Raw genomic sequence first — 18,337 nt, 5'->3', positions numbered from 1 at the left:
ATGATCTCTTCTTGGCTCCTTATCGAAAATTACCCTACATCGCGAGCTCGTCATTTTGGTATAATTTTCATGGTAAATTGAGCGGTGTAGATCCGTGGAGGCTGTGGCAGCAGGGTTTTTTCAGTTGTTTGATATTTTTCAAGTGTTCTGGGAGTGTAAAGAAAGTGGTGAGGACAAAGGTATTTTCAGCATAAATTATAAAGGAAAAGGTATGTTAAGGCTATTCCCTTCGTTCGGCATGTTTCCTTAAAGCTTAGGAGTGATATAATATGGTAGTTAATGTTGGTGATCTTGTGGATGCAATTGTGAGTTGTTGGGTGATTGAGTGGTTATAAACCCTCATTTTAGGGACTCATAATTTGTTAAGAACGACCCTAAGTTAGGAATGACTTGGAGACTATTCATCATATTATTTATAGTTAAATTGCTTGCCTTTAGCCTATTCAATTGTTTTTTTGTCGCCCTTGGGGCTACTATGGTTAGTTGTTGAGCTATGAACCGCCTAAGGGGGCTATGATGTTGTCTAATGTGACTATGTTATTGCCTAAGAGGGCTATGTGTTGCCCACGGGAATATATTGAAGCCAAAGAGTGTTATGTGTTGCCTACGGGGCTATTTTGATGCCAAAAAGGGCTATGCATTACCTACAGGGCTATGTTGATGCAAAAGAGGGCTATGTGCAGCCCACTGAGCTATGATGTTGCCTAAGAGGGATATGCTATGCCTACGGGGCTATATCATTGCGAAAAAAGGATATGTAACTTCTTACAAAGATAAGGGGCTATCGATAGGGGTATGTAGACTGATTTGGCACCTTCTGGGCTTATGGGGGCCTAGGTAGGTGGTATATTATTTGTACCTGCCGAGATTATTGGGGCTTGGTTAGGTTGTTGTTTGATTATTTTTGTATTTTTAGATTCAGTATTGGGTTAGCATGCTTATCTAAATTTTGATTTCCTTACTTGATTGCTTTCAGTATAGTATGATACTTGCTCATTTAGTTTATAGCCTTTCAAATGTTGTACATTATTTCGTATTGATGCCTCATGGACTGGGGGGGCTGCATTCATGCATGTAGGTCTCAACAGACGGCCCAGTAGACCTCCTCAGCAGCAGGATTGACTTCTCCCTTGTTGGCTAGCCCCTTCCTCCGGAGCTGGTAAAGTTGGGAGGTTTGTTAGCTTTTGTTGTATATATTTTTATGGGTAGGTTAGGCCCTGTCCCGCTAATGTTTACTACTCTTAGAGGCTTGCAGACTAGTGTGTTGGGTGTATAGCTATGTTATGGCCATGTTGGCCTAGTTTGTTGGTTTGCTGAAGCTTGTGAGTTGTTTGATATATTGTCTTGATATATACCTGCTTTCAGTTTTGGTATAGAGATCATGGTGGCCTCGACGGACCAACTCCAAGGAGCGAGTTACTTCTCTAAGATTGACCTTCGGTTGGGTTATTACCAATTAAGGGTGAAGGAAGATGATATTTCAAAAATGGCTTTTAGAACCCAGTATGGTCATTATGAGTTTTTGATGATGTCGTTTGATTTGACTACTACTCCGGCGACATTTATGGATTTGATGAATCAGGTGTTTAGACAATACCTTGATATGTTCGTAATTGTGTTCATTGATGATATATTGATTTATTTGAGAACTGAGGATGATCATATCAATCAGTTGAGGATTGTGTTGCAAATTCTCAAGGACCAATAACTCTTTGCAAATTTTAGCAAGTGTGAGTTTTGGCTAAGGTTCATAGCTTTTCTTGGCCATATTGTTTCAAGTAAGGGTATTGAGGTAGATCCTAAGAAAACGGATGCGGTCAAGAGTTGGCCTAGACCTTTATCCCCTTCGGACATAGAAGTTTCTTGAGTTTAGCTGGTTATTACAGAAAATTTGTTTAGGGGTTCTCTATTGCCTCTCCATTAACAGTTTTGACTCAAAAGAAGGTCAAGTTCATATGGTCCGAATTATGTGAAAAGAGTTTTTAAGAGTTGAAAGATAGACTTACTTTGGCTCCGGTGTTGACTTTACCGTAAGGAACCAATGGTTTTGTTGTTTATTGTGATGCCTTACAAATTGGGTTAGGATGTATGCTTATGCAAAACGAGAAAGTCATTGCCTATGCTTCAAGGCAACTTAAGGTTCATGAGAAGAATTATCCTACCCATAATCTTGAATTAGCGACAGTGGTTTTTGCCTTAAAGATTTGGAGGCATTATTTGTATGGTGTGCATGTAGATGTGTTTACTGACCACAATGAGCCTACAATATGTGTTTAATCAGAAAGATCTTAGTCCTCACCAAAGAAGGTGGCTTGAGTTACTTAAGGATTATGATATGAGTGTTCTCTATCATCCCGGTTAGGCAATGTAGTAGCGGATGCTCTTAGCCGATTATCAATGGGTAGTGTTGCCCATATAGAAGAAGATAAGAAATAATTGGTACGATATGTACATAGATTGGCCCGATTAGGTGTTTAGCTAATAGACTCTACCAAGGGAGGTGTTATGGTTCAGAATCGTCTTTTGTGACGGATGTGAAAACTAAGTAATGTATTGATCTAACTTTAGTAGAATTGAAAGAAGTGGTGCTTAAGAAGTCCGTAGAGGCTATCTCCCAAGGGGGAGATGGTGTACTTAGATATCAAGGTCGATTATGTGTTCCAAATGTCAATGACTTGAGGGAACAGATCTTGTTAGAAGTCCATAGATCTTGTTATTCTATTCACTCGGGAGCCACCAAGATGTACCATGATTTGCGGGAAATCTATTGGTGGAATGGGATGAAGAAGGCTATTGCGGGATTTGTGGCTAAGTGTCCGAATTGAAAATAAGTTAAAGTTGAGCATAAAAAACTGGGAGGTTCATCAAGACATTAGTATCCCTACTTGGAAGTGGAAGATTTGAATATGGACTTCATAGTTGGGTTGTCACGCACCCGACAACAATATGATTCGATTTGGGTAATAGTAGATCAAATGACAAAATCGGCCCATTTCATTCCCGTCAAAGTTTCTTATTCGGTGAAAGACTATGCTAAGTTGTATTTGAGGGAAATGGTAAGGTTACATGGAGTACTTGTCCATTATCTCCGATAGAGGTACTCAGTTTACTTCTCAATTTTCTAAGTCTTTCCAAAAGGGTCTTGACACTAAAGTTAAGCTTAGCACGACTTTTTCATCCACAAACCGATGGGCAAGTGGAGCAAACTATCTAAACTTTGGAAGACATGTTGAGAGCATGTGTCATCGATTTCAAAGGAAATTGGAATGATCACTTGCCATCGATTGAGTTTGCTTATAATAACAATAGCTATCATTCGAGTATTGGTATGGCTCCATTTGAGGCTATCTATGGTAGGAAGTGTAGATTTCCTATAGGTTGGTTTGAGGTGGGTGAATTTGCCTTGATGGGACCCGAGTTAGTTCATGAGGTCATGAAGAAAGCCTGACTTATTAGAGAGAGGTTGAGAACCGCCCAAAGTCGACAAAAGTCCTATGTCGATGTTAGAAGGATAGACCTTGAGTTTGAGGTTAATGATTGGTTTTACTCGAAAATCTCACCCATGAAGGGTGTAATGAGGTTTGGTAAGAAAGGGAAGCTTAGTCCCCGATATGTAGGCCCGTATCAAATTGTGAGACGTGTTAGTAAGGTTGCTTATGAGCTTGATTTGCCTTATGATTTGGCATTTGTGCATCCAGTTTTTCATGTCTCTATGCTTAATAAAGGTGTTGGAGATCCGTCGTCCATAGTTCCCTTGGAAGGTTTTGGAGTTGATGAAAGCCTTTCTTACGAGCAAGTTCCAATTTAGATTTTAGACTGGCAAGTTAAGAAATTGAGAAACATGGAAGTTGCTTCCGTGAAAGTATTATGGAGGAATCATTTAGTTGAGGGTGCTACTTGGGAGGCCGAGGCCAATATGATGTCCCAATATCCTCATCTTTTTCCTTCTACTCCTACTCTAGCTTAAAGTAATGAGTTCCTCATGATTTGTTAATTGTTTTGGATGTCATGTGTGTTTTAGATATTCCCATGATTTCCTTATGTTATGCATGTTCATGAAAAACTTGTGTTGTGAAAGAAAATGAGTTTACATGATTGATTTTCCTCATGATTATTGTGCATGGAGTATGAGTTGTCGTAGACTTATGAGATGTGTTGTTGAACATGCTTAAGCTATGCTTTTTGAGAATGAATTGTATATATGCTCCATGAGATTGTGATGAGCATGCTTTTAGCTTGGAGATGGTAGTTCCTGCTTGAAGATGAGAAATTCTGAAATTTCATGCATATTGGGTTGCTAGATGTAGTTCATACCTTCCTTATGGTGCATTAAGTGTGTTTAAGCTTGGAGTCAATGTTTCCTACTTGATTTGTGCACTTAGATGAAACTGCATGCATGATGGGCTGCTAGTATTGAGTCTTTTCTTTCGAAAGGTGTCTAGAATTCCATTCGAGGATGAATGTTCCCAAGGGGTAGATAATGTAACACCTCGGAATCTAGTAGGCTAAGCTAGGGCCAAGTGAGAGGGAATAAGCCGAGGAAGTGATGCTTGGGAAGCCTTCACCAAGCCATGCTCACCTCTGATAACCATCATAACGCCTCGTGGTGGGGACCACGGGCCGTGGTGCTGGGCGTGGTGTGCTTAGGCAATGAGCTCCCAAAACTTCCCAATAGGAGACCCTCCCCCACGAGCCACTTGATGGCTCGTGAAGGCCACCACGGGTTGTGGGAGAGGTTGTGGTTTAGAGATATATAGTTTTTGGGAATTGAGGGGTGGCAAGTGAGGCCACTGGTCAAGGGACCACAGGCACCACCATGGGCCGTGTGACCCTTGACAGCTCGTGAAGCCCCTCGTGAGGTGGGTTCGGCACACTTTAGTTCAGGGGTTTTTGGGTCTTTTCCAATTTTAATTAAATCAAAGCTATGTCATTTTACCCAAGCCTAGGACCCCTATATAAGTGATTTTAACCCCAAAACCCACCCATTCAAGTCATTATTTCCAAAACTTAAAAGAAATCCCAAAGTTCTTCTCTCAAATATTTCTCTCTCTAGAACTTGAAAAAAAAAAGACAAAGTTCAAGCTAGGATCAAGGCCAAGTTTACAATCCTCAAGCATTTGTGGGCTTTGTTATCAAGGTATGATGGCTTTTCATCCATGGAATCCTTTCATCCATGAAGCCCTTAAGATTCCCCAATTGAAAAGTAGAAATTCCATAATTTTAGTTAAGGTTTTCTTCTAATATTATGGGTATTGATGAATGTTGATCCAATTGATAGGGTAATGATTGTTTATGCTTGAATTGAGTAGAATACATGTTTTTCGGATGAATTTACATATACACATGCTTAACCCGTGTTTCTAAGTTAGAATTGATATAATCGGGTTTGATGCCAGAAAAGGAGAATTTGTGGGTTTAGATGTATTCTTATAGGATTGATGAGATACATAAGGATTGCTTTGATATTGAAGCTTATGAGATGATTATGATATTGATTGCTTTGATAATGAAGCATATATGATGATTATGAGATGTAGTGCTTTGAGAGTAAAGCTTATGTTATGAATTGTTGATTATGGATATAATTGTTGTGGAAGGGATAGTTCCCACATGAATTGCTTAAGTATGAATGTGAAAGGCTTGCTTACATTGAATGATTCTAGGTTGAAAGGATTGTTCACCTAAAATGAATCTAGACTAAAGGACTTAGAAATTGAAGAGGCTAGAAGTGATTACCCTTAACCTCTAATTGAGAAGGATATGAGGCGATTCCCCATATTCTTTAAAGGAGAGTAAGAGGTGACTACCCTTATTCCCTAATGTTGGACATGGAGGAGAATACACATGATCCCTGATTGAAAGATGTGGATGTGAATACCCGCATCTTATAATGAAATGATGTGGAGGTGAATATCCGTGTCATATGATGTTGGGCATGGATGCGAGTACCCATGATCCCATAAGATGGATATGGAGGCGAGTACCCATAACCATATAAGTAAGGCAAGAGACGACTACTCATTAGCCTTTATAGGAAGGCAATGAGGTGATTCCCCATGTTTATAAAAGATAAGCTAAAGATGAGAATAATAGGTGATGAGTTTGGATGATTGCTAAGGTTGCCTTCTATGATGAGTAAAACTAGGGAACGATTACCCATGTCTTGGCTAAGTATGTTTTGAGGTTAATTGAGAAGTATTCCTTACATGTTGTTATTATCTATTATTGTGCATTAATTATGCTTATGATGTATTTTGTCTAACTTTTATGTTTATGTTGATGTTTACACAAGCTATCATATTTAGTACATTCTTGTACTAACGCATACTCTTGCCTACATTTCTTATCCAAATGTAGGGTCCCGTGTTCCCGACTCTCATCCTCGTGGCTAGGATCTTAGTAGAGGCAAGACTCGAAGATTGGTGAGTCCTCACAGCATTCAAAGATTTGACCACCATTTCCTTATGTTCTTTCATTTTATATTTTGAAGATTATTGTATGGGTTGTGTCCCAATGACTCTTTGTATTAGATGGTTTTGAGACAAGTTGTATGAGACTTCCGCTTCGTTTATAAAACTTTGATGTCGTTGAAAATGTTTTAAATTTTATTGATTTTCTATTATCTTGACTAGGAAAGCTAAGTGGCTTATATGAGACCTCTCAGGGTCTTGTATGACATGTTACATCTAGGAGTTACCCCTGGGTCGTGACAATAAACTTGGAGCGAATTTGGGATTTTAAGTGAATGTGAGGGAATTGATGGTTTTTGAAGAGTAAAGGTAGTTATAGGACTTAGTTATAGGGTCAAAGCGACATAGTATAGAGATATATAAAGGACAGGAAAAGACCCAAAAGTCCTTGACTTGAAACTGTTGAAAAGGTTCTACGGCTTTGACCTATGGTTCATAAGAATTTCTATAGATCGTCGAGTCAAGTACTGGAACCTAAAATCCCAAACAATTTTCGCAAAACTCTCCTATGAGTTGTCATAACTTCTACGGTTCATAGACCCCACCCGTAGAACTTAATTACTAAAAATCTTCCAAGTCAAACATCTTTCTACGGGCACTAGTCTACGACTCGTAGACACTTCTATGACTCGTCTTGTTAAACCTAGACCTTCATTTGGGAATTGACATTTTTCCCTAAAATCTAACTTAGATTCTAGACTGCCATCCTACAACCCGTAGAACTTTCTACAGTCCGTAGGTAGGCTCGTAGAAACTTGCACCAACAACTTTTCCTGCAACTTCTTTTCCAAACTCAACTTATCAAATTTCGAGGTGTTACAATACATGTTCAATATATCTTGTCCAACCTCTTCATCAACTTCCTTGATCTCTTGAAGTTGGTCTTCAAACTCCTCTAAAAGTGAGGACCATACAACCCACCACTACAACTTCATTAGCTCACATTTACCTCATCTTTTGCACCAATTTGCCTTAATATATCTTGCACAATATCTTTGATGTGTTTCAGGCAAAACAACCCTTACTGCATCAAGCAGCTCTTGAATATCAAATGAAAATACTTAAATTAACTGAATCAGTTCAATTGTATTAGTAGTTTCTAATGAATTGCAACTAAGTAGTATTAGTGTTTAATATTATCTTCTACATATCTGAATGTCATTTCTTTACCATTATGAAGATCAAGTGAATATTACAACTGCTTCATGAACCAAGTCCAAGTCCATGTAGTCTCTTTGTCTACCACAACCCAAGCTAAAGGGTAGAAACAATTCATATTGTCTTGACTAACATCAACCAATACTTGTTCCTTAGCTTTTTCTTTAAAAAATGTAACATCTAACCAAATAGATGGTCTTAAATTTGCCTTAAAGATATACATCCTAAGAAGTTTAGATAGCGCCTTCTTAGATAAGTTAATCACAATATCAGACCCTGGATTGCAACTCCTCAATTCAGTAGCATAAGCCTCTAATTTATTGTAAGAGTGTAAAGCTACCATCCAAAGAATCTAATATCCCCCTTTTAGTTCTATTGCACTTGGCTTCACTTACGTTTAACTCAAACACTCTATGTAAGTCAACCTTCATATCTTTGACCTTGTACTTAGGGTCACTTTGCAATTTCTCCTTTAAATACTAAGTTATTGTTATATAATCAATTAAAGAGTTGTCATATGTTGTTCCACACTCTATATGATCTACTAATATTTTGACATTAACCTCAGAAGTGGTCTGATCCCCATAAATCAAACATAGAAATGGACATTCTTCAGCACCACATTTATATCTCAATCTTGTTTTTATCACTCTTTTACACAACTAGTTCTACCTTCTTAGCAATATCATAAAATTTGTAAAATTGTTTTGCTTCTTCTATGTCCTTGAAGGTCATACCCTTAATGATCTTCTTATAATCTTGCAAATCATTAGTTATTGTTATTTTCTTTTTTGTAGAAAATTTTTTAATTCATCAATATCATATTCTAAATAGCTAATAACCATTTCATTAGTATTGTCATTTTCACTACAGTCTACCTTCATTAGCTATTGGTAAAAGTAAAAGATGATCCATCATGCATAACAATATCATCAACTAATTCATAGCCATCAGTAGCAAACAAATGAATGGATTAATAATCCTCAGAGACAAAAGATAAAATGTCCTAACTCCTTCATCTCCTACTAATTCAAAATATTTTCAAGAAGAACCAAGCACAATAAGTTGTTGTGAACTTACAAAACCTAACTTATAGGTGTATTCATTAACTAAGTCAATAAAAGAGATAATATCATAATCATATCCTCTCTGATAATGGATTCATCTTTTATCATAATGTGGTTCTGGATTGTTAAGCAACTTACACCATGATGAAGGTATAGGTTAACATTAACCATTTTAGTAACCTACAAAGATTTAAACAAAGTAATTATACGCCACTAGATAGACTGTTATGTATTAATAAACTATTAAGTGTTAAAGATAAGCCAAACTATGAAGAGTTAACAAGTCATATTAAATTGTTAAATATTTAAGTTAATTATACACTACTACATCACAGATAAGCTAAGTGAAATAATTAAGTGTTAAAGCATAAAGTTAGTTAGTTAGTTGGTCCTCACATTAAGAAAAAGAAGAAAAAATGGGCAATGGCAATGGTATTGAAGTTAAGTATTCACATCACTTAAATTTTTAGGCATTAAAGTTAAGTCACTAATTTACTAGATAAATTGTTAAGTGTTAGTGTTAAGATAAGTTAAACTAGGAAGAGTTAACAAATCATATTACACTGTTAAGTATCTAAGTTAATTATACACTACTACATAACAGATAAACTAAGTGAAATAGGTATGTATTAAAGTCTAAAGCTAGTTAGTTAGTTAGCACTCACGTTGGGAAAAAAAACAAAAAATGGTCAGTGACAATGATATTAAAGTTAAGTATTCACATCACTTAAACGGTTAAGCATTAAAGTTAAGTCAGCAATCTACTAGATAAACTATTAAGTATTAAAAACGGTTAAGTGTTAAAGATAAGCAGACAGGAAGAGTTAACAAATCATGTTACACTATTAAATAATAACAAGTGATGTCAAATTGTTAAGTAAAAAGCAAGTGATATTAAACTGTTAAGTATCAAAGTTAAGTAAAAAATAAGTCATATTAAACTATTGAGTATTTAAGTTGATTATATTATACATTACTACTTGATTATTTCTTATTCATGCACAAGGCCAAAATAAGGAAGGAGTTGCTTACATAATAAAAATTCTCTAATTCTAAAACTCTAACATAGCTCAAAATTCCTGATTAATGATGACGAGTGGGCTTTTCCATATTAAAGTATTTTAGGTCAACTCTAGAAGGTGGAAAAGAGTTGAGAAAGAAATTCTCATTAAAAAAAATAAAATAGATTCATTTAGAAAAGAATTATAGTTTTGCAATGGCCTCCAGGTCATTTCTATATTTATGTCTCCTATCCATCGTTTAGAGCATTCCTATCGCCATCCCAATTCATTTATGACTTGTTGGGACTGACAGTTTGATCGCATGGTTGTTTATTTGGTTTTTATGCAAGTTTTAGTGTTTGGAGCTTTTTAAACCTTGAACGGTTAGTTTTGATCAAAAGTTCAAGAAAATGACCTCAAAATCCAATTGTGACGATTTCACCAGCTCTGGAAGGATTATTTTAGTCTAATAGCATGATCGTTTGTTTGGTTTTTATGCAAGGTTTGACACAAAAAGCATTATTTGTTCAAAGAGAATTTTAAGAGTATAAGTCGGTAACTACAAAAAATATTTGAAGAATTAAAAGTTGTAAATTCAAAAAAATAATATTGATGAATCAGATTAAGTTATATTGAAGATTATTAGTTAGTAATAGAGAAGATATTAATTGAAGACATATCATTAAATTGAGTTTTGATAATTGAAATATTATCAAGTAAAATACTTATTTTGTATTCGTGTAAATTTCATCTGCAATAGAAAATCAAACTCAAGATATATGGTAAAGTCTCGTGTTGATAATGTATTTATGAAACTATAAAACATAAAAAGAAGAAAGTAGGGTGAAGAGTTTTTTTTTTCTTGAAGGAGGATGATTTTACAATAAAGAAAACTCCTTATTTTTCTTAGGAAAATTAAGGGAAAAAGGTCTGAAATATATCTAAAATTTGATCGAAATTGTTGTGACGATACCGAACTTTCGAAATGACATTTTACCGCCCTGCACTATTTAATAGTGTATTTTAAAGGTATATATGTGTCCACGTGGACATCATAAATATTGCATCATTATAAATAGTAACATGTCCACGTTGACACATATATACCTTTAAAATACATTATTAAATAGTGCAAGGGTAAAAGGTTCTTCATAAAGTTTGATATCGTAACATCAATTTTGGCCAAAGTTAAAGTATTTTACAGACCCTTTTCCCGAAAATCAACTTGATCTTATAATTTCTAACCTTTCTCCAAAGAAATAAAGTAGACATTTACTATGACACAGTAAATATACTCCCTCCGTCCCATTTTATATGTTACATTTTTACTTTGCACTTGCATTAAGAAATAATGTAGTTTTACTCTTCTACCCTTATTTAATTTTTTTGGAACTCAAGTTTTCAATCAATGAATATGAATTAATTTATTTTGATTAATTATTTAACCAATGAACATGAATCATTTACTTAGCTTTTCTAAGTTGGTCAAATGTATATTTTCAAGGCTAATAACTCACAAGGATATAAAAGGAAGAATATGATAATTTATGCATTGATTTTATAAAATGACAAGTATGATGGATCAATTATTTATAGAAAGGGATGACATATAAAATGGACGGAGGGAGTATTTATTTTATATTTATAACAAATAAAGAATTTAGGGATAGTAATTAATTGTAATTTGGTAAATAATAATGATTAAAAAAAATCATGTTATTTGGGTATTTTTGTATAGTTTCCATATGTGGAATAAATTTTTTGGTGAGAGAAAGAAATCGCTGTATGTGGCGCTGCTGAGAAAGAGGCGAGAGGAGCAGCGATGGAGGACGACGTTGAGATGGCAGCGGGGGAAAACAGCGCCGGGGTGATTCTTCTCTATTCCTCTTTTTTTTCCTACGCTTTTCTCTTATTCTTCAGTTCATATGTTGTTTTCTCCTGAAACCCTAATTCATGATATTCGCATTTATAATAATATAAATAATGTGTGTAAGCAGGAATTGGATGACATGAAGAAGAGGTTGAAGGAGATGGAAGATGAAGCGGTTGCTCTCCGTGAAATGCAGGCCAAGGTCGAGAAAGAAATGGGCTCTGTTCAAGGTCTCCCTCTGTTTTTGTGTGTGGTGAAATTTGACTTATTACTGAAATGTTTATTTGTGCTGCTATTTTCATTTTTATAGTAGATAATTGTAGAATTGTTTTACGGCAACGACGAGATAGCTAATTTGATCTTATTGTATGGTTCGTATTACCTTTGATCCTATTGATAAGTTGAAATTACTTAAGTAGCTATCTTTTCCTTTACAGATTGAAGTTTTAACCTACATTTTCAAAAGATAGTGTTTCTGTTTGGATTTCATGGGGATGTGCAATGATGGTTTCTAAATTCTTTTAGTTGATTTATTTCTAATTATGAAGAAAGCTTAAAGTTTACTCATACCTCTGTTTCTCCATTTATTGCATTTTATTTATTTGTTCACCTCAATTGAAGGCAGACCCTGCTGCTGCTGCTGCAAACCAGGCAAACAAGGAAGAAGTGGATTCTCGATCTGTCTTTGTTGGAAATGTGAGACTTCTGCCTTCCTAAAACTAATGACATCTCATATTTGACCTTTTTTCTGCATAGCTTAACTTTTGTGTTTCCCCCTGAAGCACAAAATTCAATTGCAAATGATAAATTATATACTTTGGAGTTTATCCTCTAGCTTATTGACATCTTTGTGAAATTCTGTGTACAAGATCTATATCTCCCTTTTCCTTTCTTTTTCCTTTAAAATGGATGCTTATCCAACTATTTGTTTTCTGGCCTAAATATAGTGGTGTATGAAATTGTGGGAGAGCAATTATGCAACAGTGGGTCCATTACTCTCACTTTTCATGATATCTTCAAAATTGGAGAACTGCTCTTTTTTGTACTATTTTCCATTTTAAAAAAAACCTCTTTTTATCAATTTTCCAAAATTTGCCCATGTATTTTGCTTGTATTAGCTATTTGCCTTTCTTGACTGGTATTTGGTTTGATCTGTGTAATTATGTGTAATTTATGCCTGTTGAAGAATATGTAACTGGGTAAAAGATGTCAAAAATAGAATCACAAAAAAGGAACAGAGTAAACACACCTGGTTTTTTGATGCCTATGGGGATGTGTTAGCACCCAGTGCTCACAAGGAGCAGAATTCTAGGAAAGGTGGTGGGGGGAAGAAGCAGAATTCCAAGGAAATATAGCTCACAGTTGAGGAGACTCTTCAAATCTAAGGAATGGAAGACCTACGTAAAGTATACAAGATGTGAATAGAAACAAGAGAAAAGGAGTGTGATAGCATATTTTTGTAATGGAGAAATCCCCGAGAGCCAATGATATATGGTTCAAAACTTTGTGGATAATGGACTTGTTCCCCTTTATCCTTCTTTGCTTAAATTCAAGGCTTTTATGTGCGACTGATTCAAGCTCGTGATGTACCCTAGCCCAACATTACAAGCTACACTCTTACCCCTAGACCAAAACCTTGGGGCATTAACTTGTTTCTATTCCGACTTCTTTTCTCATCTTTACATATTCATGAACTAATGTTTCTATTGGTATCACAATCTACCTTAACAAATATTAAACTAATTTGGAGATAAGGAATTGGATGAACTGACATGTGAAGGCTACAAGGAGAGAAGTTGGTGGATGTGTCGGAAAGTAGCTTTGCTATAGGTGTACTTTGGTTTAGTTTGTAAAGGTTGCAGTCAGCTCTTGTGTTTGGATAACTATCTTCTTATTAGAAGGATGGTCCTAAGAAAAGATGAAACAAGAAGAATGTTGAAATGTGTGACAATCTCATCTAAAAGTGTAAATTGTTTGAGAGAGCATTTTATTACTTAATTATGACTTCTACAGTTATACTTGCCTCTTCTCATGCAAATCTGGTTCTGTTTGATGGACTAAATACGTGGTAATTCTTTTCGATAATAGGTGACAGTGAGAGTCAAACCCATGACCTCCGCATGCTCTGAAACCATGTTGAAGTGTGGGATTTAGATGAGATAGTCCCACACTTCAACATAGTACCGTAGCCATCTCTTAACAGTTTCTAACATGTTTTTACAAATCATCTTTTTTGTTTTTATATTTGTTAATTACGGTGTTAACTGACATCTTTTAAGTTGATCAGGATTGGATTATTTTGACTTCCATTATAAACAAGTCACAATTTTATTTCAAAAAGAGAAAGAAACTTACTTTCTTAAATAGGTAAGGGAGAAAAAGAAACATATGTACAAAATGCGTTAGAAAGAAAAAAATGTGTTAAATGTTTTGTATATCAACCTCATTTATAATAACCAGATGAATATGACATACTACATTTACCAGAAGCATACATAGCAGAAAACATATCCAATTTTTTGTTCTACTATAAGCAACGTAAGGATTTAGGTAAAAAAAAGTAGTTTCTTTTTCTTTTAAATGGAAAAATTGTTGATTTTTAGGTATTTCCAATATATAATGACAACTAAATACCATACAAAAAGTACTAATTACAACTAAGTGAGATTGAAATGGTTTTGGTGTAATGCTTAGTTCTTTTTCTTCCGTTTTTGAATGAGTAGTTATTTTTTTTAATTCTACTCTCGCTCTCTTATCCCATTTCCCATATATCTACTTGTTCCAATTTATACTTTTTCTAAATCTGAATCAGCATTAGATTAATTTTATTTTGCCTTCACATATACTAAAGATGAATTAGAGCTTGTATTATGATATTATATTGGTTATAAGGACGGGACAGTATGGAAAGAGAAGATGTGGAACCTAATAGAAATTACTACTAGTTGAACCAAAAAAGATTTTTTCAAGCGATTGTGTGATAACTTTTTCTTCTTTTCAATCATTCAAGATATTATGTGAATTGATATAGTACTAAATCGAATGAGTTTACCTTAAAAGACATAGTTTGCTTGTAGATTAAGTTATTGGTGGTGAATCTTGACCAATATACCAGGGAGCCTCGTATGTTTGGGTGAGTATAACTGGATGTGATCAGAATCTTAAAACATGCCTCCAAGACAAATAATGAATAAGATATCAACCCCACCAATAGCCAAAACTAGGGGATGCTGGATGGTTTTCAATATTGTGATGCTCCTGACTAATAGTGTTGGGAGAAAGTCATTATTTAATAGCAGTGATGTGTGGATCAGTTTGTACTTTGTACAGACTTCAACTACTTTACTGGGTAGTCTTATCCTCCCACCATATAGGCACTGGCCCGCACTGCTTAATTCAAATTTAGTCTGATGGGAAGAAATTACCAACTTTTATGATTATACAGTGATACAAACCTTGGTATCCCCACAGTCTTCATCCAACTTCATCGATCTTCATGTCCCTCTCTTGGAGTTGTTATCTGACTCATATGTAATAGTTTAAGGGCCCATTCGGCCATGTGAGATGAAATCATGATATGAAATCATATGATATGAAGTTGATGTTCTGTTTGGACATGCAATTTGGATTTTTAAGTTGCATTTTTTGCTCATAAACATAAAAACCCATAAGTTGTGCAAACTATCAAATTTGCCCCACAAGTTCTGGTCAGGGGTGCACATGTAATTATATTGGAACTACTTTTTGTAACAAGTACAGGGAAGGAATATCCAGTCATAGTTGCTTTTTAGGTAGCTATCGTGGATAAAGATTCATATTAATGCTGTAAAAAGTAAACTATGTACAACTATTCTGTCTGTAGTTGTTTCGTTAAATGAATGATAGTGTTGTTGCTATTTTCGTTGGTTTTATTTATTAAGCATGTCATCCAGGTGGTTGTTCCATTCAGTTTTTTCACTGTCAAGACCTTTGGGTCCAGTCTGAGACCATCTCTTGTGTGTTTATTTGGGTCAAATGGTTTGAGATGCTAAACTTGTTTTATAGGTGGATTATTCATGCACTCCAGAGGAAGTGCAGCAGCATTTTCAGGCATGTGGGACGGTAAATAGAGTTACAATCCGAACTAACAAGTTTGGGCAACCTAAAGGATATGCTTACGTCGAGTTTGTTGAACCGGAAGCTGTCCAAGAAGCTCTTCTTCTGAATGAATCTGAACTTCATGGCCGCCAACTTAAGGTCAACCAATTCGTCCCTAAATCGACTTTATTTATATGGTCGATACATTTGAACATAAAACCTTTCATTTCTGTCTTCATACCCTTTGTCATCTGTGATTGCGAATGTTGTGTAGGTATCAGCTAAGAGGACTAATGTTCCCGGTATGAAGCCATACCGTGCTAGGCGTCCTAACCCGTATATGGGATTTCGAGGCCGGACACCATTCATGCCTGCTCCTTATTTTTTCCCTCCTTTTGGATATGGGTAACTCTATTTGTTCTAATTCCATTTATGAAAGTATCATTAGTTATAAACAATTTTGTGTTTGCTACCCTCACTTTCTGTATATAATTAAATTTGTGACATGACTTCATTAATTTATGCTGCAGAAAGATTCCAAGGGCTAGGGCGCCGATGCGTTACAGCCCCTACTTCTGAGACTCTGTTTTGTTTTTCCGTAGACGTACATACCTCTGGATGGTGGGACATATCATTAAAAGCAGTAGCTTCTTATCCCATGTATGGTTAATTGCCTTTACAAATCTTATTAATCCCGAAGTTGAGTTTTAAGGTGAGCTTTGTGGCAAATAGTGTGATGATGAATCCTTTTGGTTTTGTGTCTTTAGAGTTGTTGAGAACATATGCATGTTTGGAATTTCCACTGTAATGTTGCATTCCACTGCAGAAAAGAAAGAAAGAACCGTTTGGGCCATTATTGTGTGGTTGTGTAGAGCTTTTAATTTTTATTGGATTTTGTGGTATGTGTAGGTTTCCGGTCGCACCAATCTGGTGAAGGAAAGTCTTTTCTTTTTCCCTCCAAAAGGGAGGCGCCTGATGAAAGATGGTACAGTTGGTTTAATTTTGATATTATTATGCAAAACTAAAATTTTCAATAATTGAAACAATGTGTGTTGTATCTGAATTTCAACCTATCCGTGCGGTTTATAAGGAATCATTGTGATATCAGGGACTACAAGTTTTTCAGGTGATGAAAATTGCAATTATAATTTGAAGAAATTGTGGTATAATGAACCATTTGCTTTACAACTCCCCTCCCGTTTAGTAGTATTTTTTATTACACGAAGATCTAAGGACCATGATTAAAATTTAGTTAGCTTTCTAGATCAGTACTAATGGAATTATTGCTGGGATTTCCTTCTGACTCTGAAAGTGTTTCTTGCCATGAAAATAATTTTGAAGACTTGATCCAGGAACCATGAGATTATTATGCCAATAGAATAAAATACATATCTTGTGAGGGAAGCAAGTGTAGGATAGGATGTTGGCTGAAAATTTTCGTCTACATTACTGCTGTCAGTCGGTAAAGATAAAAGGCATAACCCATCAATGGCCCCTTAAAATTGGCATCAACTTTCACTTGGACAACCTAACTAGGCTTTGTTCATTTTGAGCATCTCATGTCAAATCTCATCGTGTCATTTTGACACTTTTTTATATTTTCAAAACCACCTTTTAAGTTCTTACATCCAGACGCCTCTTATGTGAAAAAATAAACGAATCGTTATGTGACACGTGGAAATTTTATTTTATTTTTTAAAAACTTAATTTTACTTTTGTTTTTTTTCTTCCAAATCCCAAACCCATGCCCCCACCTCTTTTCTTCTTCTTCTTCTTGTGCCTCCATCCCTTTTTCATCTGTTCTTCTCCGTCAAAAAGGCAAGAGCATAGGTTAGTTCACAAAGTAAAATACGTTGGGAGCATAAGAGAAATCATATCAAATCGAAAGTTTTTGTATGACATTTAAAAGAAGTTGATTTCTTGTGCTACTACGATTGGGATTTACAATGAAGGATATGTAAAATAAATTTCTTTTTTTTTTCATTGGAGGTTGTTCTTTTTTTTTTTTTTATCCCTTGAAATCAATTTAATTTCGTAGTTTCAATGGAGAAGGTAAGAATATAAATCAGTTTATCCATTTGAAAGAAGTTTATTTCTTTTTTTGTTCCCTTGAAATCGATTTTGTTTTTGAATATGAATCAAGATGCAAATTCGATTTTCAAAAGAAGATGGAAGAATCAAAGAGTGTAACCCAATAAAGTATTGTATAAATTTTTTTTTAAAGTTGTGTGGTGATGGAGGATGGTAGAAGGTGGAGAAGGTGGAGAAGATGGAAGGGAGAAAGCAAGGAAGAAGAAAGAGAAGAAAATTTTTACAAAGAAAGTCGGAATATTTACAAAAAAAAGTTTCTGACGCACTTAAAATTCGTGTAGCACACGTACCATGCTTACTCAGCGAAAAGTGTCAAAATGACACAACGAGACGCGACATGAGGTGTCTAAAATGAACAAAGCTTAGGGCATCTCCAACCCAATCCTCTATTTTACTCTCCAAATATAGAGTTCTCTATTTTTTCAGACAACCAATTCCAACCCAATTCTCTATTTTACTCTCTAAAAAGAAATCTTTTTCTCTCTCCTCAATATTATATTATTATTTCTATTTCATTCTTATTTTCTTATTTCATAATATAAATCTTTTATTACTTTTTTCCCAAATAATTACTTTATATAATTATTAATGTGCTATAAAATT

The 18,337-nt window shown here is 35.1% G+C and overlaps 1 protein-coding gene across 2 annotated transcripts; it reads left to right on the top strand.

Annotated features, from left to right (window-relative positions):
- The first annotated feature begins 11,399 nt into the window (after positions 1 to 11,399).
- Positions 11,400 to 16,496, top strand: LOC125865926 (polyadenylate-binding protein 2-like). Of its 2 annotated transcripts, XM_049546187.1 has the most exons (7): positions 11,451 to 11,563; positions 11,694 to 11,796; positions 12,192 to 12,262; positions 15,611 to 15,802; positions 15,918 to 16,048; positions 16,174 to 16,264; positions 16,356 to 16,496. In XM_049546187.1, the coding sequence occupies exons 1-6, from the start codon at positions 11,519 to 11,521 to the stop codon at positions 16,220 to 16,222; spliced, it is 591 nt and encodes a 196-aa protein (XP_049402144.1). In that variant the 5' UTR covers positions 11,451 to 11,518; the 3' UTR covers positions 16,223 to 16,264; positions 16,356 to 16,496. The 2 variants fall into 2 exon arrangements, with proteins under 2 accessions (XP_049402143.1, XP_049402144.1); XM_049546186.1 differs by having other exon boundaries at positions 11,400 to 11,563; positions 16,174 to 16,496.
- Positions 16,497 to 18,337: the final 1,841 nt, after the last annotated feature.

This window comes from Solanum stenotomum, chromosome 5 (genome assembly GCF_019186545.1).
Source record: "Solanum stenotomum isolate F172 chromosome 5, ASM1918654v1, whole genome shotgun sequence".
NCBI classification, from domain to species: Eukaryota; Viridiplantae; Streptophyta; class Magnoliopsida; order Solanales; family Solanaceae; genus Solanum; species Solanum stenotomum.
This window is presented reverse-complemented; position numbering and strand designations above follow the sequence as displayed.

Excerpts from the sequence above, each read along its gene's own strand:
- LOC125865926 (XM_049546186.1), top strand. The coding sequence starts at position 11,519 with ATGGAGGACGACGTTGAGATGGCAGCGGGGGAAAACAGCGCCGGG. Across the intron at positions 11,564-11,693 it reads CGGGGGAAAACAGCGCCGGG|GAATTGGATGACATGAAGAA; the intron begins GTGATTCTTCTC and ends GTGTGTAAGCAG. Across the intron at positions 12,263-15,610 it reads GATCTGTCTTTGTTGGAAAT|GTGGATTATTCATGCACTCC; the intron begins GTGAGACTTCTG and ends CTTGTTTTATAG.